This window comes from Crocodylus porosus, unplaced genomic scaffold (assembly GCF_001723895.1).
Source record: "Crocodylus porosus isolate Cpor-Errol unplaced genomic scaffold, CroPor_comp1, whole genome shotgun sequence".
Taxonomy (NCBI): domain Eukaryota; kingdom Metazoa; phylum Chordata; order Crocodylia; family Crocodylidae; genus Crocodylus; species Crocodylus porosus.
In genome coordinates, this window is record NW_017728942.1 from 8,742,725 (window position 1) to 8,769,188 (window position 26,464).

Below are 26,464 nucleotides of genomic sequence, written 5' to 3' on the forward strand. Positions count from 1 at the left end.
GCCCGGCGCGGCGGCCGAGGAGGCGGCGGTGGTGTGGAGCCCTGAGGTGGAGGTCTGCCTCTTCCACGCCATGCTGGGCCACAAGCCCGTGGGTGAGCGCAGGCCGCAGCGGAGCCTCGGGCTCGCGTAGCGGCGCCGGCCGGGGAAGGCGCGCGGCGGGCGGGCGGGGCGGTGGGTACGGTCAGGATGAACCCACTGCTCAGCAGCAGCGGGGGCAGTCTCAACCGGGTGCTGGGACGCTTGGGGGTGTTCGGTGCCAAAATACAATTCACAAAACCCCCCCACCGCATTATAAATCAAAATCCCAGCATGGCGATTCTCAGCCAGGGTGTTGCAGCCCCTGGGGTGCCTTGAGATCCTGTCATGGGTGCCAAGCAATGCTAGCATAGTGAGGGGTGCCAGCATGATTCACCCAGGAGAAACCCAGAGATTATAAATAGGAACCCATCGTGTTTAAAACTGTTCTGACCCATTGTGGTCTTTCTGAGCCCTTTGCACCAGAAAACTTGCTCTGGTATTTTGCTGAAGTTAAATCATGAGTGAAAATTAAGAGCTGTCGTTTTCCAAAGGGAAAACCTCTAACGAGGTGTCTATCGTGGGGTACCTTGAGTCTAAAAAAGGTTTTATTATATATTTTAAAAAAACAAACCCAAAAACCAAGAGCTGGCATTTTCTGAGTGGCATCACGAGTTTAAAAAGTTTGAGAACCACTGCTTTAGATCAAGAGACAGGAGTGGTGCTGTCTTGGGTATTGGGCGTTTGTTGTGTAGGAGTTGATAGCAATAAGCAAGAAGACCCAGAAACTTATTTATTTGATTACGTACCTTTGGATAACCTACAGTCTTTCCAAACTCTACTGGTTTGCACTTTGCACAAGCTCTGCAGTCGAGGAAAGCCCATTAACACGACCTGGCATTTTATGGTTAGCCCAGCGTAGTTCAGTATGAATTATGCCGTGATATGATCACTACATGTAAACCTAGTGGATATCACTGGTGGCTCAGACTTCTTCCTTCCTTCAGGTGTGAACCGCCACTTCCACATGATTTGTATCCGAGACAAATTCAGTCAAAATATCGGACGTCAGATTTCATCCAAAGTGATTTGGGACCATCTAAGCACCATGTATGACATGCAAGCACTTGTAAGTATTGAAGCTTGGTGTAGGGGGATTACTGATTTTTCTTCTGTAGGCTTCACTAGCTTTCTTACAAGTGTCTTAGTCAAAAGGCTTGCATCTTCTGTCGCAGCGGAAATTGGGACTAAATCCACTGGAGTTTTCCCCGTGTGAAACATTACAGGAGGAGAGAACCCAGCCCGTTATTCTTGGCATCACATCTTCATAGAGTTCTCTGGAAAATTTTTGGCCGTTACAACCCGACCTTGCAAGTCATAGGTTCATACTTAACATTAGCCCTGTTAGTAAGTCTATGCACCTGCACAGAGTTAGTATGCAGGACCCAGGGCATTATTGTCATACAGGCATCTTGATGTCTACTATTACAAGACTCCTGACCTCCCACTTATGAATGATTTAAACTTCTCCTGCATATGAAATGACTTGTGTGTGTTAGAAGACTTCCAGACTGATTTTAACAAAATCCTTTACAGATTTTTGTTTTTTCTTTTTAAGCATGAATCTGAGATTCTCCCTTTCCCTAATTCTGAGAAAAACTTCATCCTGCCTGAGGAAATTATTCAAGAGGTGAAAGAAGGTGAGGTTTGATACCAGTGTTTATTAGTTTCAAAACAGGAACCAACCTGAAGCCAAATCACTGTGTTGTGATGTTAAGGAGCATGGTATATATCCATAAGTGAAATATAGATAGGCTCTTTGATACCTTGATTTGGTACCAGCAGATTCTGTTTAGAGACTTTGGGCATGAAGTAGGTCTTTCACTTACTTCAGTGGGACCTGGATGCAGAGATGAGAGAGGAATTTGGCCCTTTGGAAATAAATCCAGGGAATCAAAAATGTATTTGGGCTTGTTTTGCACTTCTTGGCTATAAATACAAGGCCTGCTTGTCAGCTTTTGCCAGGACAGAATCTTCCTCATTAATACTTTGATTATAGGTTTATTATTGTTGTGCTTGAAAAAAGGCTACTACAACATAGCAGATGAAAATCCATTGTACACACGTAGTAAAATCCTTACTGGGTAAGAATTATTAGGCAACTGAACAGCAGTACAGTTACTTTTTAAGCACTTAGGGCTCCTGTACACATGTAGGGAGGCTGCTCCGACATGCTGTAATTACAGCGCGTTAATCGAGTATGCTGGAGCATGGTTATTACCACGTTTCAGCAGACTTCAGTGTGGCACCACGTGGATCAGTGTCTCCACACTGAAAAATGGTAGCGGGGTCCTTTAAACTAAAGCTTGTTTGATGAGCTTTAGTTCAAAATGCCCCATTGCCTTTTTTCAGTGCAGGGACACTGATGCATGTAACACTCTTGAGTGCTCTAAGAGCTGCTCTAATTAAAGTCCCCCCCCTTATCCTCCCCTGCCTCCCAAAGCATGTTTATAAGCACCCTAAAAGACATTTGCTCTTTGCCTGTGTGCCTTACAAAACACCTGTGGTAGCTGGGTATTTGGTATAATTATTCCATTTTTATTGTTAGGTTTTTATATTTTATTTGTGTGTCATTTTTAAGAGTGCTATTACTTTCTGTTATATTTTTCATGCACCTTTTCTCATAGCTGTCTTACAAATAACTTGAAAGAAAATTTTAGAATTTGATCTTTAATGTGCTTAGAGCATTCAAGCAATACAGTTGCATTTATATGCAATTCTAAAATCTGCTCTCTTAATGTGTTTTTCCATGAAGTTGACTGCCTCATCATTCCAAAACTTATTTCTACTTGCAGCAACTCTCAGTATACTCTTTACCGACATGACAGAAATCTTTGTTTAAAAGGAATACAGCCAAAATTTGGGTATCTGACAACGATCTGGATTTTTAAACTACATCAGAATGTTTCTTAACTACTAGCTACAATATACGTTCGGCTAAAAGGTTATATTTGAAGTTCGGCATAATTAACTAGTCCAAGCCATTGCAATGTATTTTGTTTGCTTACCATCTCACTTCTGTTTGTATTAAAAAATAACTGCACCAGAAACAGATAGGATAACATCTACCTTACTAATTGGTGCCATACTTCTACATTGTGTGTTGCTGTCAGCAATGATGGACATCTAATTGTTCTTTTCATCAAACTTTTTTGGGTGATGGGTGATTTATCTGCTTTGAGTTACAGTTGACACTCACAGTGACTAGTTCTGTACTGTACATTTGTTGCTGGAATGTTGTGTTGGTTCAGGAAAAGGTAAAATATACTTTTATCTATCAGTCAGTCATGAATTGTTTAATAAATTCTTTTACAGGAAAAGTAATGATTGAAGAAGAAGTGAAGGAAGAAATAAAAGAAGAGCTAGAACCTCATGCAGGTCCAGATGAAGGTACATTTATACTTTTTGGACTTCATAGCCATGTTTATTAGGGCTGTGTGAAGCTTCAGTTGCTGATTTGATTTGGCGGCGGCTCGGCCAGTTTTGGCGGTCAAATCTCCAAATCTAAATTGAATCAGGAGACCCTTTAACCTCTCCAAATTGATTCAGACATAGAGACAGCTTTAAATGTTTTTTCTACATACCTCAAGGTACCAGGCAGCTCGTGAATGCTGAGATGGTGGGGCGGATGGAGCCATCCCACAGCAGTGCAGGGGGATCCTCAGCGTGCTTGGCAGCACTTCTGGTCCACTTCCAGGTCTGCCGGGGAGTGCGCTGCCCCCACCCCCGCACTCCCTTGACTTGGCGACTGGTACCTCCTGGGTCTGGGGGCAGCACCTGGGGTCCTCTCATGGCCAATTGCTGAGCTGCAGGGGTGGCCCCCTGCATGCTCGGCAGTGGACCAGAAGTGCTTCCGGTCCACTTCTGGGTCTGCTGCTGAGCACGTGGGGGGGCCCCCCATTCTCCTGTGGGATGCTCCATCCACCCCACCATTGCAGCATTCATGAGCTGGTACCTTGAGGTATGTAGAAAAACCTTTTAAAGCTGTGTTTATGGCTGAATCACCAATTCTCCGAATCAGCATTGACTCTTCAGATTTGGCCAAATCAAATCGGGACAGTGATCCAAATCAACGAATCAAATCACTGTCCCTGGAATCGGGCCAAACTCAAATCGAATACGGCCTGCTTCACACGCCCCTAATGTTTATCTAGAAGACAGCAGAAAGTTGTGAGGGCATTATTTCAAGTGATAGTCCAAAAATCTGATCTACTTTGAAATTGGTATGATGTGATGTGGACTCTCTAAGAGTATAAATCCATTGTTAAGAATTAATTTTTTTTTTTCAAATGTACAGAAACCATTGTCCTGGAAAGGGACACATTTAAATTCCATTTTATGGTCTTGCAGTTGCATTGAACAACGTGCATGTTCTAAATTATGTTGGTCTCTAAACAGCTAATTTAAACTACAGGAACAAATGGGAGAGAATAAATGGTCATAGCTGACTGTGAGTGGCAAAACTGCATCATTGTAGAAACCTGGTCTCAAGATGACAAAGGCATTGATTACTATAACAAGGTTCACATTCAAAACAGTCTTCTGGTTAGGTGCTTATGGTAATTTCTGCTAAATCAGGGCTGTCTAACATCTGGGTAACCAGGAGCTGCGCGAGGCATGGCCCACAGTCCCAGGGACCACACACGGCAGGAGCTATAGATTTGGAGGCCACTTGCCATGCATGTCCTTTCTTCCATCCCCTTCACCAACCTTCAGTGCAAGAAGCCCATCACCTTCCTTTGTCTCACGCAGCTTGAGCAGCCCAGCTCTCTCCCCAATGCATGGGCATCTTGCCCCCCTGCTGCACATGCAGCTTAGGCAGTTTTCCCCCTGAAGGAAGCAGAAGCTGGAGGAGGAAGGGGGAGTTGGAAAAACCCAGCTGCTACAAGAGCAACAGCGGCAAAGGGCAGAGGTGGTTGGGGCTGCATGCGTTCTGTGGGGCACCAGCTGGACAGCCCTCTGCTAAACGATTTTTAACAGCAAGCACAGGCTCATAATATTATCACCGTAGATTGTGAACTGGAGACAAAGGGCAGATCCCATGCCCTTATCGGAAGGAATCCTTTTAATACCAGATCATTCTGTTTGTAACAGTTGCCCCTATGTGAGGCTTTGAAGAAACTGCCCTTTGCTCCTAATTCAGTTGTGCAGCTTGTATGTTGAAGCAGGGAGATTCCATTCTTACCTCTGAAAGTGCTCAGCTCACTCTGAGACTTGATTTTTCAACACTTGCGATAGGATAAGGTCAAATGAAATCAGTGAGAATATTGTTATTTATTCTGTTGGGAGCAAGATCCTGCCCGTTGTTACTGGTCATGAACTTAACCAGTTAATATCAGAAAATCCTGATGTTCTTAAAAGAACTTCCTTCTGTAAAAATGGGGATGATAATTTTGTATTCACAAAGCTGTGAGGATTAGCTAGTTTGACAAATGTTCCATAGTACAAGAAATTACATACGATTTTTTTTTATATGAACCTGATCTGGTATCATTGCTTTGATCCTTTTTCAGTTTATGGACCTTCAGGAAACTTGGGGAAAGCAACTGAAAAACCAGGCAGCAAAGAGAAAGACAAGACCTCATCAGATTCTGGGTCTAAAGAAGGAGCTGATAAGAGGAAACGTAACAGAGTCACTGAAAAGGTCTTAAATGCAAATAGCAATCCCTCCAGTCCAAGTGCTGCTAAAAGGCGCAGAACATGAGGAAGTCGTGAAAGACTTTGTTTAAGTGTAGTCTTTAACTACAGAATCTGGGTAGGGAAGATTAGACTGGACTAGCACAGAAGGAAAGCCATCATAAAGACTTGTTCATTTGAGAAAAGTATGTCTGAGTCCGGTATTCAAAGCATCTGCACGTTGGCGTTACGTGTGGAAATGGACGTGCCCATCTCCTCTTTTAATTATTTACTTGGTCAGCATTGCATAGCTAAATGATGGCTATGTCCTCAACACACTGAAGGAGAAAGCTGGCAGCTTTTCAAATGTGTGTGCTTAACAAGTTGAGTGGTAGCATTTTAAAATATCAGTAACACACACACCATGTCGTACTTCCTAAAAGGACCTTTTGGGAAGACAAGCCACAGTTCATGATGAGTTTAGGTTATTTGCAAAGTTTAGATTCGTTTCATGTCTTCTGTTTGCTGCTTTCTTTGAGTACTTGAATCTCTTTGTGGGTGATGGTTCTAGACCATTTTAGTTACAGCAAACACGTTTTTATTGGATGTCTGACTTTGTTGGTCCAGTAAAACTGAGTTAGTATATTAAATACAGATTGCTGTATTAAGAAGAAGTAAAACCCCTTTTTGATGGAGGCTTGATGGTGTAACTTATTAGCACATACTGTAAAAACCATCAGTGTTTGTTTCCGGACTGAATTTTTCATAAGTGGCCTAAACTAAAATATCTCGTAGTGCCATGTGATATAAATGGGTTCACTTGGGAATGCAGGAACCTTGAGCTATTGTTCCACCCACTTGTATTGTAATAATATATATAACAGTTGTTTTTGTATTTCACAGATTGCAATTTTTTAAAACTTTTATTAGGGGGTTGTTAAATTGAACTAGGATTGCAAAACGTTAATCTTTTGCAGTTACTGTACTTACTTGAAGTTGTCTTGGTTTAAGCTCTTAAAGATTTATGATACTTTTCAATTTAATGTTTTGAAAATTGCAGGATTTTGCAGGTTATGCTAGTGAAAAAAGCAGGTGGTAGTGTTGGTGAATTGTATCTCTGGCTATTAATCTTACTGTTTAATTAAAAAAAATTACAATGCTTCTTTGTCTGGCAGCATTTCTGTCAAGTTGAGGAATTAGAGATCTAATAGCCTGTGTTTTACTGCATATGCCTGGCCAAATTTTTCACTGTTGACTCATTAATTTCTTTTGGTTTACATCAAGAATAAATTTGGCTCGTTGTGTGTAATTAGATGCTTGCTGCATAAGCGAGCAAGAAAACAGGCTCAAGGCTTGGTGTTTTTGGAGGTATTTAGCTGCCTACATACTTAAGAAAAATCTCACAAGGCCCTTGCTCATTTGCATCATTAAAAGCCTAAAATACTTTTGAACATCCAGCTCTTAGTAGCTAGATTTGGACCTGACAAATTGCCCAGTGATGATTTATGGCATTTATGGCTTCTGCAGCACTCGCATGAACACTGCCGAGAAGTACATCCTATCCCCCTGCTTCCACTCAATATGCACTAGTCCCAGAAAGAGGGCAGTGAACCTGCCCAGAGGGTGGCCCCTGCCATAGACAGATCTCAAGAGCCAGGCCCTTAAATGACACGCCAGGTGAAATCCTGCTGCTACTGAACTACGGAAGGTTTGCCAGTCACTTCAGTAGAGCCAGGATTTCACCTGTTCCGATTAATATAGTTATCAAGTGACATGTTTGTCCTTCTTTTCACATCCTTCTGCTCTTTTTTTTTAAAGCTGTTCTCTTCTATTAAAATTAATAATAATCTAGTCTGACATTATGATATGTCTGATCTTGTGTTGGGTGCTAGGGCAGGCTGCATTCCCCAGTATTCTGGTACCAGAAATTTGTCTATAATTGGCCAGTCAAAGCCAGCTCTCTGCCAACCCATCCCATTTAGTTTATTGAACTTCATAATGACAAGGGATCTGTAAAAAGCACGTGAGTTCATTTAGAGGGAAAATGAGAAACAGCCCATTAACCTGTTGCAACCCATTGGATGTGAGGAGTTGTAGGACAAGATGTGTGCTGTTAAACCTTACACTGTTCAGACTATGTAGATTCATGCCTGTTTGTTGGCATAATTTCCATTCTTCCCACTTTCACATGACCCCTGAATTTTGGCTAACTGAGTTTAATGGGAGTCTACACTGGTGCCATGCTCCTTCCGGGGGGAGTGAAGATTGTAGTAAGAAAAGCAAATAAAAAGTGTGTGTGTATCTGCACGCACATTTTAGACTAACCTATATTTTAACATGTCCTAAGGATATAGAGCAAAGTGTAAGTTTCACTGTGCATGTTCTGTGCATGAGCAGATTGGTAAGTATAGCTTAAAAACAAGAGTATAAGGGAGTCTGATTTACACCTCTTTCATGTCACACCTTTTTATTTTGGTGGTGGTGTGTGTGAGGAATGAGGTTGTCAACTGATGTCATAGGATTGGTTGTAAGCAAGCAAAGTGCTTCCTGCCTGACACTGTACTTGCTCTTCATGGATGTGATATACATTCCCTGGGATTCAGTAACCACCAATCAGATCACCACAGTTCAATTCCAATTTAGCATTTCAAAATACATATATGTCTCCTTTTTGTCATATTCCATAGCCCTACCTAAAGCTCTGCTGCTTTTTGCTCAGCTGATTGAGGAAGGAAGTGCTGGATGGACCTGCCACTCAGCAGATGCAGTGTTGTGAGACCAGAAGTCTTGTGAAGTTTAATGCTTAGTGGAAGGTTTGGTAATGCAAACACTGAGACCAACTTGGAAGCCTCCTATGCAGAAGGAAAACCAAACAAGGCTCTGGCAAGGCTGTCAGTACTCTTGATTCTCGCCCTTTCTTGTACAATACAGTACAAATACAGAATCGGGGCAGTCTGAAGTTCAAACGCAGGTGTATTGTATACACAGTGAAAAAGGGAATTAAAAAATAGTTCTGACATTTTCAGTGGGGAAAAATGCTTCGCTGCTTTTGACTATTTGCTGGCTTATTGCTATAATGAATATCCCTTTAGAACAACTCTACTATAATGTTCATGTGGCTATAGCAAGTCATGAGGTCTGTTTTTAAGCCCTTCACTTCTGATACTCTGCTCCCACATTTTGCTCACATACAAAAGGCCAGAATGAGTGCTGACGCAGAACCATGGTAGAGCCCTCCAGATGCAAAGGTGGACATTGGTAACACAAGGAGCAGCACTTTCCTCTCCGTCAGAAAAACAACAGAGATCAAATTGCAGCTCTTGACATCCCCTTCTTAATAAGCGCTCTCAGAGTATTTTCCTTCAGAAAACATTGAGACAGCACTCCCCCAGCCTCCAGGTCAATCCATTTGGAGTTCAGGGGCCAGATCTGTGCCTTCACCGCAAGAACTGCCCTCCAAAAAATTAAAGAGGTATTGTTTGGCGGTACTTTTGGAAGACGCTGCCAGCTCCAAACATCACCGCGCACCCATGCAACCTCCCAGGGCCGTCTGTGGTCTGCAGCATCTCCTCCTGGCTCACTCCAGGTAGCAAAGCAGATCCTTCAGGGCAACCTGCAATGCTTTTCCAAGTCATGACCCTTCAAAACACAGACCCCCTCGCAAGCAAGCAGCACGATTCCAGACTTGGGTTGTCAACTCCGTTTGAATCTATTCTGGGTTTCCAGAACACCAGCGTGCCCCCCACACAGTGCAAACGCGCCCGCGCGCTTCGTCTACCAGTTATGGATTACGGTGCACAGCCTTTCCGCCAGGAAGGCAAATAAATGAACCTGACTATTACATTTAAAAAACCCTCTGCATAAACCGGATTCGACGTGTAATATTTATTTTAATGGAGCCCCTATTCAGGTTTGTACAGACGATTTTATTTTAAAGAAAGATGGAAGGGCTGATCCTTTATCTCCCGGGTGACTCCCGGCAGTCTCCTGGGGATTTATATCCAACCCCTGGAGGCTGCGGGTCCGGCAACCCGCTTCCAGACGCCGCTTGCCCCAGCGGGGTGAGATGCCCCCCTACCCCTAGACGAGAGGCTCCCGGAAGCCGGCGGCCCGGTCTCGCGGCCGGATGGAACGCGCACACGATGCCGGCGTTCTACCGGCGCGGCTCAGCCAATGGGCGGCCGGGCGGCAGGAAGAGGGGGCGGGGCCGGCAGCGCCTCGCCCACGTGGCGGCTGCCCCGGCCGCTCCTTTCACTTTCCGTTTCCCAACCCGGCTCGCCCATGGCGGCTTGGCTCGGCATGAGGCCGCCGGAGGACGCCGAGGGGGAGGACGGGCAGCCCTGGCAGTACGACTCCAGCTGGGAGGACGAGGGGGAGGGCGGGCAGGAAGGGCTGGCGGAGGAAAAGGAGGACGGCGATGAAGAGAAGCCGATGCCGGTGTGTTCGCGAGGCTGTTCCCAGGCCGGCGGCTGGCTGGTGAGAGCGGGGGGGGCGGTCCTCGGTGTCTGTCTCCGCTCCTCCATGCGTCCATGCAGCTCCCCCCGCAATGCCTCGCATGCCTGCCCCCCCTGCCGGGTTGCCCCGCTTGCACCAGCCTGTCAGAGGTCCTGCGACCCCCCCGCTCGTGCTGCATAACTCGCCTCCGCCCCGGAGAGCAGCAGCAGCATCCCCGGCTCTGGAAGGAAGCCCGGCATCAACCGCGGGTCCCTTCTGGAGCAGGTCCAGCTCTTCCCACCTTCCTGTCCTGGGGACCCGCTCGGCTGAAAGCATCTCCGCGGTCCTTTTGCTCCTACGAGTGTTTCATTTTTTAATTTTCTTGCGCTAACGATGACCTGTGTTTTCAAACGCTGCGTGGAAGAGTCTGGCAGTGGCATTAGGCATCGACGTTGCAGGGGGTGCAAGCACCTGCCCTGGAAGTCCTGAAGAGAAGACTAGACAGGCACCTTGCTGGGGTGGCCTGACCCCGTCTCCTTGCCTGCCCGGTGCCTGAGGATCTGCTGAGGTCCCTTCCAGCTTTACAGTCTGTGAATCTCTTTGAGCCGGGGGGGGGGGTTGTGACTTATTTTTCAGTGAAAAATATTGAAATATCTGTAGCTGTTCCTCCCAGGTTTTCATTACACTGCCACATGCTGCTGCTTAGCTGCTTTTCTTACTCCTAAGCCAGGATATTTTTGTTATGCCCAGGCCTGGCCTTTTGTCTCCATGTCCTGGCGTTTTTGACATAATCATTCACAGGCTTTGAAACACTTCTGATACCTTCAGTGCTCCAGTCTGTACTTCTTTATGTCAGTATTTGTAGTCTTTTGTTGGTGGCCCTGCTCTTCCCATTGTCAGTTGTTTGCCCTTAAGCCATCTGTCTTCTTTCTTTTAAGAAACAATTTAAAACTTGCTAGGATTTTCTACAAGGCTTCTTCTGGGAGGGGAATTATAGGTCAGCTGTAAAACTGAAAGCCCTGCCTCTTAATGGTATATTGCGCAGCAGATCTCTGTTTAATGAGTGGTTATGGTGCAGCAAAATGTGATCATTTAAAGCTGCTGTCTTCAGTAATGGATAAAGACCTTATTTAGTCTCCTCAAGTATCTGACTTCAGCAGCAAATGTCAGTATTTTCCTGATACTGCTTGACAGATCTTTCATTCTGGATTTTGCCATTCAGTTTTAATAGGAAAGCAGAATCCTTCACTGTTGGGTAGTGGGGTTTTTTCTTCCCTTTTTATTTTCTTCTTTCATCTGACCACTCCCACCTAGGGGAAAGGAAACTAATGTTAGAGTTAAGTTTCCTTTTGATATGACATCACACATTTTCTCATGTCTAAGGAAGTAGATCCTTTGGAAGCTCTTTGTAAATGAGCCTTTTGATGGAGCACAAACAAATCAAGTGTTGTAGTATTTTCTTTCAAGGGTAGAGACTTTGGCACCGTTTGCAAACAGATCGGAGGCTTCAGTGTGATCGATGAGGCGCAGCGCCCACACGGAGATCTGCCACCGTCAGTGAAGCTCCGTTCATGCAGATCCATCGGCAGAATCTCATCCCAGATCAAGAGCTTTGCTGAAAAACCTGCCGTGACTCATCCGACGTGCAAAACCTTTACCTTTGGTTGTTTAGCACCAAAGGGTTGCCATTCAGTCAAATGTGGCCTCAAAAATGAGGTTTTATTTTGAAGAGAGATTTTTTTTTTTTTTGAAGATCTTTGAAAGATTTCACAGATTTTAAACCCCGTGGGAATGTTTTGATCATTTCTGTTCCTGCCAAAGCAATTTTTGGAACGAGCCAATTGCTCTCTTGGCTCATGTTGATGCACAGGACCAGAGAGTGACATAGATTACAAGCTGGTTCTCTTTTTCTCTCTTGTTCTCCACTGAGAAGATGACCTGTTGCCAACATCTGAGCATAAGAAAGGACAGTCTGCCTTCACTGAGTGGGTTTTTTAGGCCCTTTTTTTAAAAAAAAAAAAAAAAAAGGATGTGCACAAGGTCTTGAATCCACACTTGTCACCAGAAATATCAATGCCTTTTAAACACATTAACTCTTCTTTCATAAATGTATTGTCATCTCCTTCCAGCTGAGGTCTGCAGTTATCTTTGAGGGGCTTGGAAGGACTCTTAGACCAACAGAGAATGTTATTTTCTTGCTGTAAACTTAATACATGCATCTGCAACTCGGTAACAGCGCCGATCTTTATATAAAACCGGCTTTCCCCTGCCTCTGTTAAACTAATTTAGCTTCATTTCTCTTCAGTCTAGATTGTGTTCTTTGCTCATGAAGCAGTTTGAGTTTTCTGGGGATCTTCTTGGTCTTTCCAATGCACAGGTAGAGCTTTCTTTTTATTTTAAATCTGCATTTTCGAACAATTGGCTGAAACTAAATCTCAAATTGTATCTGTTGTTAAGTGGAGATGACTGTGGATATGTCTCTTCAGATTGCTTGTGTTTTAACGCCCTTAAATATATGCCTTTTCCATTAAATATCTGCATTCCTTCCCCCCTCCGACTCCACCCTGATCTGATATTTTAGATTTAGTCTCGTTCTGTAAAAAACACTTGCTTAGCTTCTCAGAGTAGCAGACCTTGTGTTATGTACCAGGGCTTCCTTCTAATAACAGAAATGATTTATTTTGCATTCTCCAGCCTGCAAGTAATTTTGGTCGGGCTTAACGCTTTGTTTGCTCGGGTTTCTGCTCCTAACATGCTGTGGGCCCTTTGTCTGTCTGTGAGTCTTGCTGCTGCCTGCACATTGTGTCATCTCTCTTTTGGGGACGGCTACCGGTTCTCAGCCAGACGTTGCTTGTATCAATCGTGCCTTTCATCCTCTGACCCTGTTCTCTGATTTTTCTCTTGCTCTTCGCACCAGGGTGCAGGGCTTCCCTTGGTGGTGATATTGCAACGGGGTGGATGGATGCACAAGTCAAGAGATGCGTGTTGGCGCATGGTGTGGACAGAAATTGATTTTGTTCCTGGCGTCTGTGGTCTTGGGCTGGGAGAAGATCCTCAAACTTCTTAGGACAGTCTATTCGGCATGAAACGTGTGTTGCCTACTACTTACCCAGCGTGCTTTGTCTGATCCTTTTCTCCTAGGGCTCTTCCTCTTGGATCCAGCTGCTTTTCAGTACATTTTGCTGCACTTCTGCTCCTTGACTTGGTCTGGCTTCTGCATACTTTGTATGTGTCTCCAATCCCCATTTGCCTTTTGCTTTGACCCTAGTCTGGAACTGGAGTGCATCTTCTGTTACTGTGTGACCGGCTGTTTTGTTGGAGGCCAGTGCCCTCGTGGATGCTAGAAGGCCCAGTACAAACAAGATGCTTGGCTGGGACTCCTAGTTTATCCGGCATCAAGGGCAAAATTCCTAGTAGGATTGGGATTTAACACCTGGAGTTCAAAGACCATATAACCAAGAACATGTATAGGATTCATAAAGCTAAATTACGGTCTCCACTTACAGCTCAAGCAAAGAACAGTACTTACCTCCCTAGATGACAGCACATTTTGAAAAGGAGGCTCTTACAAATATGCAGTGTCACTGATATGCCAAAGTCAGATTTTGGGAAATCTAAACCCTGTACAGGCTGTTTGATTTGTCTGGTCATGGGCAAGCCCCACAGTCTGTGTCATCTCATGTCAAATGGCAATAACACTCATCTGCTTTGGGGATTTAGCAGGTACCAAAGGAAGTTCCAGTTCTGTCTGGTTAGCCCCTTTACTTTATTGGGGGAGTGTGTGGGAAGGGTTTACGACACGGGTGGGCAAAATGCAGCCCGCGGGCTGGATGCAGCCCACCAGGCCATTCTATCCGGCCCACGGGGCCCCTAAAAAATTTAGAAAATTAATATTTATCTGCCCCTGGCTGCCTTTCATGCGGCCCTAGACAGCTTGCCAAAAATCAGTAAGCAGCCCTCCACCTGAAATAATTGCCTGCCCTTGGTTTATAGCAAGAAGGGCTTTTGTTTTGGGGTGGGTGTTGGTTTTTTGTGGGGGGAGGGGGTCCTCTGTTGCTTTACCTATGGTTTTGATCCTTGGGGGAGTTTTCCTAACGATGCCTTACATCGGCATGCACAATACATGAAAGACTGATGTTCAGTATTTGTATTACTTAAAAAAATAATAATTGGGACTGGAGTGACAAAATGCTTGGCTGTGAGCTACTTGGTACAAAGTCTAGCTCTACCCTAGTAATGCAATAGGGAAAGTGATCTTTTTCCCCCATTGATTCGGTGTGTCAGGGTTTTCCCTTCAGACAGAAGACGGAAAGTAGTTGTATGCAGCAACAGTGTGTGTGTGTTTGAGTGTATGTGTCTGTCTATCTTTTATCTGACTCTGGAGTGCTCATTTTCCAGGATGTGGAGTCCTCTGTCCCTGATCCACAAAGTACTTGTCTAATCCAGACTCCACTGGTACCGGTGCGGTTCTGCAGTACAGTCTGCTTTGGGCCAGGAAGGCTTTTGGTGCACGAGAAGCCCTCAGTGAGACCCCTCGGGTCCTTATTGATGCACATTGTTGGACTGAGACCACAACACTTGGCACCTGACCAGATTGCACCTATCTGCAGTTCTCTGCCATCCAGGCTGAAATAAAAAATCCAGTGTCCTACCTCCTACTTCCATATGGTGCAGAGAGGAGGGAACGCAGCTTTTCTTTTCTGTTCTTTTTCCCAGCGATTCTGTCTAAATATTCTTAAATTGATAAACGTGTCTCAGATCTCTGGGGCCTGGTTCTTGCACCTGTTTATGCGCCACTGTCATTTTAATCGACTTGTCTTAGATCCTATCACCATCATGGAGAGAAGAATTGGGTATCAACTTGTCTGTGGATTATTTTAGCAATGATTAAAAGGACAAAGTAATTTCCTAATGAGTAGAATGCGTTGCTCCAGTGATTTGAATTATTAAAACATTGCCACCTGTTAATTAGTAGCAATCTGTATACTATTTTTTTTTAACTACTGTTGAAGTTTGGCTTCAATAGCACTGTTCTTAAGTTTCTCATTAAAGTACCTTTTTTATTTTTAGGAGCAAAGAAGAACAAATGTACCATACCTGAGTCAGAGAGGTTTTGAGGTAGGGTTCAAACAAAGCTTTGCTTGATTGAAAAGACAATGATGGTCATTATGGGAAGAAAGTGAAACAAAAAACAGCTGTTGACCCCTCACTGCCTTACCTGCCTTTGCACAAGATGCCGCAGTTGCTTCTCTTCCGCAGCAGAAGGTTGCTCTAAGCTGTGGAAGAGTCTGGGTCAGCAGAGCCCAAAGGCAGAGACAATCCTGCTAAGACACCTATTGAAAGGCATATGGGAACATGCCCTATTAAACGTGTGTAAAGGAGGCAAATGATGTCTTACCACACTGTATGGGGGTTTCCTTAACCCCCCCATACAGGTGGGGAAGAACATTTCTTAAGAAACCCCAGACCTCTATTCCTAGCCTAGACGAGGCCTCGGATATATGCCTTGTTCTGTTCATCCTTTCACGTCCCCACATCCAGTGGTGATATTTGTAGGGTCTGGCCTTTCTCTCCTAAAGCTGGATAGGAACAGCTCAGTCCCTGGCATAAGTTGGGTTCGAATGAGCTTCTGTAGTCTGGTCCTGATTAATAAGACTAGGAAAGAGGGTGAGTTGCGTTGCTACATAGGAGGACGTGTAGGCATCTTGGCCCACAGGAGTGCAGTGGAACAGCTAAAGTAGGATGGGAGTGCGCCCTGGGGAGGTAGGATTTCAGACCGGTGTGGAGGATTATGATGGGGTGGGAGGGGGATGTTTGCAGGCACTGAGGTTGAGCCAAGAGCTTTGTCACATTAGACTGCAGGGGATTTACAGCAGCGGTTCCCAATACGTGGTACACATACCACCAGTGATGCGTGTGAACAGATTTAGGATAATGACTTTATATGACAATAAATTTGCCCGGGGTACTTAAGGTTTGTTTGTTTGATAGGTTTAAATTGGTGGTGCGCAGTCTGCCGAGAGTTTGGGAACCGCTGATTTACAGCGTCGTTGACAGCCAGCTCACCTAGAGGAAATGGGGAAGAACAGTTTTGTTCGAGTTTGTTTTTTCCTTCTGATGAGAGGCTTTTCCTCCAGATTTTTGATTTGTCTTTTTTTTTTTCTTTTTCCTTCAGTTCTCAGCTGGACGTAACTGGAGAGCAGCGAAGGACTTGCAGAGATACAGGCACCATTACCCGGTACAGCCTGGGAACTTATGAATTTTCTTTCTTTTTCCTTCATGAGACCTGGGGAGCAATTTGTGAGACTGTGGTGTGGTGTTTGATTTACCTGAAGCTGGTAGAAAGGAAAACTTCACTTTTAAGTAATTCACTTATTTCACTCCGGTCAATGAGGTGCACCCGTTGCCCCTGCCAGCTCAGAAAAAAACACTGAATACCAATATACTGGTATTCTTAGACTTTGGTAGGGAGATAAAAGGATCCAAGGGAATATTTTTTATGTACATGTGGCGTTTAATTCTTGCTAACGCTTCTCTTGCCTGCAGGGTTTAGAAGAATCGGAAGCAGATGAGGAAGAGGAAGAGATGTGGAATCTGAGTTTTTACAAAAACGAAATTAACTTTAAGCCTCGTGGTATGTATCTCACCTGGGCTTCCCGTGGACCATGCAGTTAATATGTGGGAGCTCACAATGAGTTGGCAGAGGGAAAATAATACGTATGTCAGTTCCCAGCGCTGTGCTTGGTGTACCCAAGCAATATCGTGTGACCTACTTCAGTGGTTGCAATAGTTTCATGTGATCAGGGTTGTCTGTTCAGAATACAGAATGTAAGCAATTGCTTAGTTGTTTTTTATCTTTTGTTTCTATTGCATGTCTCAGAGAAACCGTGCGTCCCTTAATAGTCTATTTGTTAAGATCAAACCAGGGCAAACCAAGCTGATTTCCTTCATTCTCACAAATAACCTAGTAAGATGTGGTTCAGCTAAACCTACTTGAAGATGCTTGCACCAGGGGTTGGAAATCCATAGTCAAAGAGTAGTTCTCAGTAGGTTGCTGTAACTACAAGGATGGCCTTTCTCAGGGGTCTGCCCTGGGCCCAGTATTATTAATGACTTAGTAAGCCTACCTTCTCTTCCATTATCAAAGTTTTCAGATCCGATACCAGGATTCGAGGGCTTGCAATTACTTTGGAGAATGGGATTTCCTTCTGAAATAGTCTTGGGAAAATCAATAAGTACGATATCATTTAGGAAAGACAAGTGCAGAGTGTTGCCTTTTCTTATCAAATGCAAAACAGTTCTGTGGAAAACTATCTTGGGAGATGCAATGGGCCACAGACTGAAGATGTGTCAACAATGTCCTGCTGTCGCCAAAAAAAGACAGATGCTGTACTGGAGGATAGCATGGACCTACCAATTACATCACTGTCAGAGGCTGCAGCTACCAGCTGTTACTATGCAACTGCTACATCTGCATGTTATTATAACAGTACAACTGCAGCAAACCTGATGAGCCTTTAGGGTCTTCTTCCTTCAGGATCAAAGTTAGGGTGACTGGGCTAGGTTGTACCTCTACAGTATCATCCAGCGGTAACAGTTACAGCATAGCAGGTCACGTGCACACCCAAGCAGCAGCAGCCCCCCACCCTCTTAAAAGATACTAAAATGTGCATCTGTCCATGCCGAGCTGCATAAACAGGAGCATTTGGGTGTCAGACAGGTCAAGTCTATCAACGCTGCCTTACCAGAGTCTAGTTTGGGGTGCCACACTTCAAGAAAGATGTGAATTAACGGGAGAATTCAGAGAAGGGCAAATAATAATAACTTAAAAACTGAGCAGAGGTCTAGAAAAAATGATCTCTGAGGAAAGATAGAAAGAACTGACATTATTGCAGCTAGTCAGTTAACTCTAAACGTTCTCATTTGATGCATTTTCTTCTGTCACCCCAGGTGTATCTATTGACACCCTCCTTAAAGATTGGTGCCATGATTATGAGATGCTGGAAGAAAACCATTCCTACATACAATGGTAAAGTTGCTACACGAGGAAATGACTATTTAGGGATCTTCTTCAGATGTGTATCAAATATGTTTGCTGCCGCCGGCGTTGTCGTCGTGGAACAGTGTCGGCCTGCCTCCCAATTCATTCTGAATGGTTAAATTGATTTTTAGTCCATTATGCTCCCATGAGATTGAGAAGGCTTTGTGTATCCTGAAGTTAAACATTTCCTGTACAGTTGTATGCAGACTTCTATGCCTGGCTGCCGTACCTTTGACACGGACACTGTGGTGATAGATCAGTTGAATATCCAGATGGATAAAAAAGACTGCTCAGAGTACACGTGGGTGCAGTGATTTCTTGCAGTGTAATAGTATGTTATGGATTAAGTTCCCTGTCCACAAAGTTATGTCCTATTTAAGAGGATGTTTGGCCTCTGTAGTGCTTGGGCTGTTGATGCACCTCACAGTGGAAACCTGTTGTTATGGAGCACAAACTCTTGGGTTGCATTTCATATCCTCTTTAGTCTGATCTGCCAATCTTCTTCCCCTCCCAGGTTGTTTCCGCTGCGTGAACGTGGGATGAATTGGCAGGCAAAGCCCCTCACGTGTAAAGAAATCCAGGTGCAACTTTTTATTTCAGACCTTTTAAACTTGGCAGGTATTGAGGGTTCTCCTAGGTAAAGTTCTTCCCTAATGGTAAGGTTGCTCCATTGCTTTCCCCACGTGCCCTCAGCATATAATGAAACCAGAGCTGTCTCCAGTGGCTGTTTAAATGCAGCTTTTGACTCTTCAATTCCTCTTCCAATGCCTTACGCAGTAGATCATGTGCTTGGCAACATGGCTAATGAGCATCCCCAATAGGTGTCTTAAATATTATGCACTTATGTGTATGACATATCACTGAGAAGTGCCTTAACAAACTAATGCAGGTGGTTTCCAACCCTTTTTAGGCTGCCTTAAGTGCAAACTCCATCTCTTGTACTTTTCAGGCCTTTAAGAATTCAGAGGAAGTTATGCAAAGATTCATAAAAGCGTATGAACTCATGCTGGGGTTTTATGGAATAACTTTGGCAAATCGAGAAACTGGGGAAGTCAAAAGAGCAGAAAACTGGGAGGAGAGATTTCGCAACTTGGACAGGTAAGACCCAATTTGCATTAAGTGGCTCTTTCCTATGCTTACTGTTACAACAGGAGGAAAGATCACACAGAGCCGAGGAAACTGGTTGGCTATTCAGGTATGGAGGTTTCCTCTGCTACCAGAGCAGCATGGTCTGACCTTAGGGGTGGGAGCCAGTTACCCAAGAGCATGGACCTTCCTTTCCTAGCCCGCCCATTGACTCGGCAGGCTGTTGAGCATTTTGTTCCTTTGCATTGTTTGGAAGCCCCAGCTGAGATTGCCATGTTTATATGCCACTGCTTTGGCAATACTTGCCAAAGGTGATATCCTTCTTCATCTCCCTGTGCCTGCAATATAAGCATAAACACTCACAGAGCTCCTGCAGGGTTTGCCAGGAATGAATGTTCTCAACTGGGGTTTCAGAAACCATTGGAACAATTTTTACACACAACTCAGTTCTTCTATACTGAGGGGGCTTTCTGTTTTCTAACCATTGCTGAGAAGCGTATTCAGTGTTAATTTTAAAATTAAAAACATCAAAGGAAAGATCAAAAAGGCACCGATCTCTAGGTACAGTGAGAAACTTGGGGTCAGAACTAGAAATTCCAATGATTTTATGTGGGGGGGGATATTAATATGTATATAACAAGAATGCTTACTAACACTTCTTAGTGTGTTTAAAAGGCTCAATTAATACTTGTGAAGTGCTTTAACATCCTTTGTTGAGCACATGCTGTCTAAAGTAGGCTTGTTCGAGGTCAGGAAGCCTCAATTTAATCATTGTCTTCTACAAAAAGTGCATTCTTGTTGTTTGATACCCTTTATTCATTTAACTTCTTGAAACGTTGCACTTTTAGAGAAAAGTAAGGGCTTGTCTGTGTGTATACAAACTTGCAGAGAGACAACAGGGCTAATGGTTGGGTAATCTGGTCTGTTATCTCTCATCTTCATATACTGCTGTTAACAAGGATGTTACCTCTGGAGACCAGAAACTCTCCCTGTGCCTGAAGAAGGGCATTTGTGCCTGAATGCTTGCAAAGAACAGTTTTTCCAACTATTTAGTTAGTCTAATAAAAGATATCACATCTGCCCAAAGAACCTGGTCTGCCTAGGATCTCTGGAGACACAAATCCACAGTTTGAGAACTGAAGCATCACAGAGATGCTCAGTGGGATCTACTAGACTGGACACTGAGTCCCACTGGGTAGAGTGGTTTCCTTTAATCTTCACTAATCTATAGAGGAGCCTTTAAGAACTCCATAAGATTGGGCCCCTAATATAGTCCACGTCTTGTTGTGACCTATTTATAAAACTTCTAAAAAGGTTACATGAATATATTGTCTCAAATAGTATATCATTAGAAGTTATAATCCCTATTCCATGATTATATCTTTGAGCTTTAACTTATCTTAAATTAAAACTATCTTTATATGTTTTTTTTAAAAAGCATCTTTAAAAAAAATTTAAATGATTACATTTAGAAAATCTGATTTGAAATAAAATGCAATTTTTTTAAAACTTTTTTTATCCACCCTGGGCTCATTGTGAGTGGCGTTATTGAGATATGAGGGTATAATGTCTTTTCTAATAAATGATCTCATGAAGTGAGAATCACTCCTAGTCCTGAGGAAGGTGCAGCCCTCTTTTGGAGCTGGGATGCTGTTTAATGGGGCATTTGAAGCACAGATAGGAGAACATGGTTGAAGCCCAGAGTCGATGGGTAGATACTGCAGCAATAGGTGCTTTAGAAACAGGCTGGCATATACTTGATCTTCCCCTCAAGATGCTGTTAAAGACCCATCCAACATTAATAATGTTAACCATGCCTGGGTTTTTTGTAAGCCTGGGCTATATTAGTTTTTCCCTAACGATTTGATTTTCCTGCCTGTCTCCATTCTTGTTTGTTCTTTCCCAGGTTTAGCCACAATAACTTGCGGATAACACGCATCCTGAAGTGTCTAGGTGAGATGGAGTATGAACACTATCAAGTATGTCTAGTTAAGTTTTTCCTGACAGAAACCCTTGTTAATGAGACGCTCCCCAACGTTAAGAGAAGCGCCTTGGACTATTTCCTCTTCACCATCCGAAACAAGCAAAAGAGAAGAGAACTGATCCATTATGCATGGCGGCACTTTAAACCTCAGAGTCGGTTTGTTTGGGGACCACATCAGAAGCTCCTGAAGTACAGATGTAGGCCATCAAAGTCTCAGTGCTGCCAAAAGACTGAAGAAGAGCAGGAGCCCGTCAGAGGAAAGAAGAGAGAGGCAGGAGGAAAGGATGAAAGCAAACTAAATGGAGAAGAGAGAGCTGGAGATGCTGCAGACTTGCAGACCAGAAAGGTGACTGAGGACCATGAATCGGAGAAGTTAAGTGAACATGATCACACTGCAGACAAAGGAGACGCTGAAGAAGAGACGCAAGCCTTGCTGCCCCAGTTAGAAGAGAGAGATCCAGGTACTGAGGCTCTTGGCTTGGGGGATAAAGCAGAGAATGACTATCTAAAGGAAAGCAAGAAAAGAAAGCTGGATAAAAACAGCAAGTGCACGGGTCTATTGAAAAGTCCCACCGACATTGAGAAGATTTCTCATAACCTAGGAGAATGTGTTCTCAATCAAGAGAACACGGAGCCACTACCAGCTTTGCAGAAGTGCGATGCCCCAGTGATGACTGAAGAAGACAGTGTGGATATGGACAGCTTAATGGAGCCTGAATCATCTGATGCGGCCGTAAAGAGGAGGAAAGTGGATGAGATGACACCAGAAAATGAGGCTTTAAACACAGCCATAAATCTGAATGCAGAGGCCTCTCCCTGCAGTGTCCAGGTAACTAGTCCAGATTCTGGAAGCCAAGGGGCTGAGGAAGAAGAAGCGAGTGAGGAGAAGCAAGCTGTGGAAGAAAGCAGCGTGCAAACTCTGTGTAGCGCTGAGTTGCCTGGCTCTGAGGTTGGCCTGCCTTCGCCAGGAGAGGATGACTCGATGCCAAGCAGAGAAAGTGCTAAAATAGAGAGTGACGATAGCCAGCCTAACAAGACTCTACCGGGAACCAAAAGCCAGGCAGACGGTCTCGGGCTGGAAGAAGTAGCAAAGGATGTGAATATAAAAAGAGAAGACAAAGCCTCAGGTGGGGTCCACAGCCAAGCGACTCCCCTTGAGGAGCGCACGGGACATCTCGCCAACGCTGGGAATATAACACAGGAAACAGATGGCTCTGGGGATTCAGCAGAACCTAGTGACCTGAAGATGTGATGGAGCAACCCAAATATTGCAAGGGCACTAGGGCAAGTGGAGGAAGAGCCAATGGCATCCTAAACACCAGGAGCAAGGTGGGTGACTCGTGCACCAAAGACCAATGGAAGAACACATCTTTAAAAGTCTAGAACAAACCCAGCCCCCCTGCCCCCTCACTCTTTTTTAACTACTGTGATGACTTAGCTGAGAACTAGCCACTGGTTATCCTCACCAGGAAAAATCTGCTTCCCAGGGAGAGCCTCTCGCCACCCGCTGTCACATTGGTATATGATGTTCCAGACAGGCTTCAAGAAGGGGGACGTCTGCTCTTTGCTGCTTTCCCAATATGTTCTTTATTTTTTAAAGAAGCAAACAAAAAGTGTTTCCTCTTCTAATTAGTAGGTCAGAAGTCACGGATTAGTGAATTAAAATGGTTGGGATACAGACACTTCTGGCATAAGCCATTTTGCTGGATATGCTTTATACCAAGCAACTTCTCTTTGCCATATTGGAAGTGGTCACACCAGGGCGGAGTTCGTTTGTCGGTCCCCTGGAAGAGCCTGATGCAAGGCCCTGGTCGCCTTGGCACGGCTCTGTGCAGCTGCTGGTAAAGATGTGCAGTGGTCTCAAGCGTCCTACTTAAAGCCTGGCACAGGACTCTGTTCTGCTCGTGTTTGCACATGAAATGGGGCGTGAGTGATGAGCTTAATGTGTGTATGAAAGAACAAATAATTTACCAATGGGCAGGCAAGTTTTTTGCAGGGAATAAAACACTGCTAATTAAATTGCAACCAGCAGCCAGTGTTCAACCTCAAGCAGCGGGCTGTTTTTTCCAGCATAAGTGCAAGGGTATCACGTATTTGCATTTGTGTAGGTCCTGGCAAAACTCACTCAGACCGGAGATATGAGTGAGAGCTATATCAGGGTTTACTTGATATATAGACATAGAAAGATATATCTATATAGAGACAGATCTCTATAGATATATATATCAAGCAGCCTTAAAAGGAAGGGGGATGGGGAATATATATATATTTCTTTCCCCCTCCTCTCCCCTCCCCACCACTTCCTTTTAGGAAGTATCCAGCTGCTTTTCTTTCAGAGACCTGAGACTCACAGATGCTGTTTTTTCCTCTTAGTTGTAAGCCCCTCTGTCCCCATGTTAAAATACAGAAACTGATATTTTTGCCATCCTTTTTTCACAGCCTTGCTAATAAATCAAACTGGTTTCTCAGGTACATTTTTCTACCGGCTTTAGTCCCTCCTCTGTCCCTAGGGCAGACTTTCAGCTTTGGTAACATTGATTTCAATCCCTTTTTGGTAGGTCTACCTATAGTGGATGCTGGTAAGGACCGTAACACTTGCTTATCAGCTAGGAAACAGAACAATTGTCCCCTCTCCCACCCCTTCCAGGTGGTGAAAAGTTTCTATTCTCATTTCTTGCCACCTGTTGCTTGCATTTACACTAATATCGCCTACCATTAATCATCTGTGCCCTGTTTAGAATCAGCTAGTTCAAAAGAGTAATGTACAATTTAGCATTTTCTCTTGCACAAAGCATTAAGTTATTTTTGGTAGGGGATCTGTCATACAGAGCAGAGAAGAAAAATTCCTGCAACTGAAAAGACTGGACTTTGATGTTCATTTAAATGGTTTTAGTGTTTATGGTTTTGCTTTTGTGGGGGGGGGGTTGTTTTTTATTAATGCCGTATGGTTTCTGTTGAGCACTGCTGCTGCTTGGCTCAGTCATCCAGTTGGCACGAAGATGGAGTTGCACAATGTGGCGATCTGTGCTACTGCTCTTAAGAAGCTTTATCTTGTCGGGAATTTGAGCTGTGATTTGTCTTCTCAACCTGTGGGGTCTGAGCCAGCATGACGCTTAAACACGTGTATAATTTTGAGCACGTGAGTAGACTTCATTGCAATCAATGGACCTCCTCGGAGCTTTTAAGTGCCATGTTGGATAAAGGTCTTAATGAATACATTTTCAAAATGTGCTTTTCTCTAGTAAGGGGGAAAAAAAAAAGATGTTAATGATCCAAAAAGAATAAAATTAGTTGTAAATACGGAGGGAATTTAGTGAAAACACTTTTGTAAAGGGCAAAGGCTTTTTATCATTGCTTTTTGTACATATTTGTAGTTGTGGTTTTTTTATTTGAAGGATGAAATTTTCCCTTATGAATACTTGGCACACTTCACGTATCCAGTATGGCAATGTGTTTTAAAGGTGATCTCAATGGAAGCTGTGATCCGGAGCAAAAATAATCGTCTGTTATGTTCAGGTTTAGGATTTCAACTGTCAAGTCTTTGAATGGGTTTGCAAAGGATATTTTTAGTGTTAATAGCTGTTCAGTGGACTTGATTGTTGTGTTTAACAGTGCATATTAAAGTATGACTTTGCAAACCAATTTCCAGTTTCATTTGTTGATGTTTTAAAGGATGCCTCCTGAAAGGCACTCGTTTGCAAGAACATTTTGAAGAAAGACAAGCTTTTCCACTTAATGTCCCCTTTGGTGGGAGGCATCCAGGTGCTTTGTTCTTTCTGCTAATCTGCTGCCTTCTAAAATTACTTCTGGCTTCTAAACCCAGTGTTTTCCTAGCTTTCCTGCTCACCTGTGTGCACACACCCTACCTCCTCTCATCCTTCTCCGTTTCTACTTGCCTACAACATGTATTGGTGGCCTTCTCCAGGATAGTAACTGTGCTCAGATAATAGTATTCCTTGTTCAACAACTGTGCCCCAGACGAGAAGCTAACAAATAGCACCTATTCCAGCCTTCTGGAAGTGCGTTTGAATTGTTGGCGGAAGGGGTTTCCAAACCTCCAATCCATAGCAGTCGATAAAAGAAAACGAGTAGCACCGTCATCTAACCCTCTGTTCATCTGAACCTACATTTCAGCAATGTTGGTGTCTTTGGACTTTTGGCAGGGCTACACAAACGTGGGTCAGTCCTCACTAGTCTTGTTCTTTAAGTCCTGCTAGAAGGAAATATAACTAGTTTTTTGCCCAGTAGAAAACAAAACAAGGGAATTCATCCTTTCTAACGGAGCTTGAAATTTAACATTTTGTTTGTTCTGATTGCAGTGAGGATAGGGATCGCCTGGTCCAAGTTCTCCATTGTGCCGTGGCAAATTCAAGTTACAAAAGAGGCACGCATGTATTATGGAGGTAATTTTCTATCCAGACTGCTGGCTGAGACAATGGGGAATTTTCTCTCCTGCTATATTAGGAAGGGAGAGAAGATTGCCTTCCATCCCAAGAACTGGACAGGGATTTGGCGGGATCAGGATGAAATTCCTGGACTGCCACTAGCTCTTTTGAGGATGCTGCTGTTCCCTGTGCCTCCAGCATGGGGATGTGCATTGCCTCTAGTACAGGAGGGCTGTGAAAAGTGATCTAGTAAGATTACTGGGATCTAGTAAGTTATGTCCTTGTTACAAGAACTAGCTGGAAAGGTGCTGCCGCTTGTGCCTGAGGGGCTTATCCGTATCTGGGTTACAATCACTTCTCCAGCTACTGCAAGACAGGGCACAGCATACCTTGCGCGCACAGCTCCCCCCCCCGCCAAAACGGTATTTCCATTGCAAAGTCAAGCACTTGAAAGTTAAGAAATGCTAGCATTTGTGGCACAGATGAACTGAAATTGGCTCCATTTTCATATGTATTAAAATGGTCTTTAATTGCATAATCTCACACTAGTTTTTGACAGAGAAACCTCCCACAGCATTTTCTTTTAACAGGAGGGTGTGTGTGATTTCTTTTTGCTTTTTTTTTTTTTATTATTAAAGAAGAAAATTGAGGGGTGGGGAATAAACTTTCTCCAAAAATAAAATCCCAAAATAAAATGATAAATCCAATATGTTCTACAGTCATTGCCAAGCTGGGTGCTTTGTAAGCCAGTGCAGGTCTCTGCAGCGCTGAGTGAAAGGAGTCGCTGCTAGGAGCTGCGGTAGTGAATCATCCGGCAAGGAAGAGGAGGCTTGCTAATGCAAT

At 44.0% G+C, this 26,464-nt stretch overlaps 2 protein-coding genes across 2 annotated transcripts in view; both read left to right on the forward strand.

The window, feature by feature from the left end:
* Window positions 1-6,853, forward strand: part of MRGBP (MRG domain binding protein) — a 7,188-nt gene extending 335 nt beyond the window's left edge. Inside the window, exons 2-6 of the mRNA XM_019548095.1 lie at window positions 3-92; window positions 1,023-1,144; window positions 1,634-1,715; window positions 3,391-3,465; window positions 5,589-6,853. Of these exons, the coding sequence (XP_019403640.1) occupies window positions 3-92; window positions 1,023-1,144; window positions 1,634-1,715; window positions 3,391-3,465; window positions 5,589-5,779 (560 nt within the window). The 3' untranslated portion in view covers window positions 5,780-6,853. The remainder of the gene's footprint in view (window positions 1-2; window positions 93-1,022; window positions 1,145-1,633; window positions 1,716-3,390; window positions 3,466-5,588) is intronic.
* Window positions 6,854-9,891: 3,038 nt separating this feature from the next.
* OGFR (opioid growth factor receptor) lies at window positions 9,892-24,876 on the forward strand. The gene is made up of 8 exons (XM_019548234.1): window positions 9,892-10,167; window positions 15,196-15,243; window positions 16,301-16,363; window positions 16,672-16,759; window positions 18,076-18,154; window positions 18,681-18,747; window positions 19,116-19,264; window positions 21,159-24,876. The coding sequence occupies exons 1-8, from the start codon at window positions 9,973-9,975 to the stop codon at window positions 22,486-22,488; spliced, it is 2,019 nt and encodes a 672-aa protein (XP_019403779.1). The 5' UTR covers window positions 9,892-9,972; the 3' UTR covers window positions 22,489-24,876.
* Window positions 24,877-26,464: the final 1,588 nt, after the last annotated feature.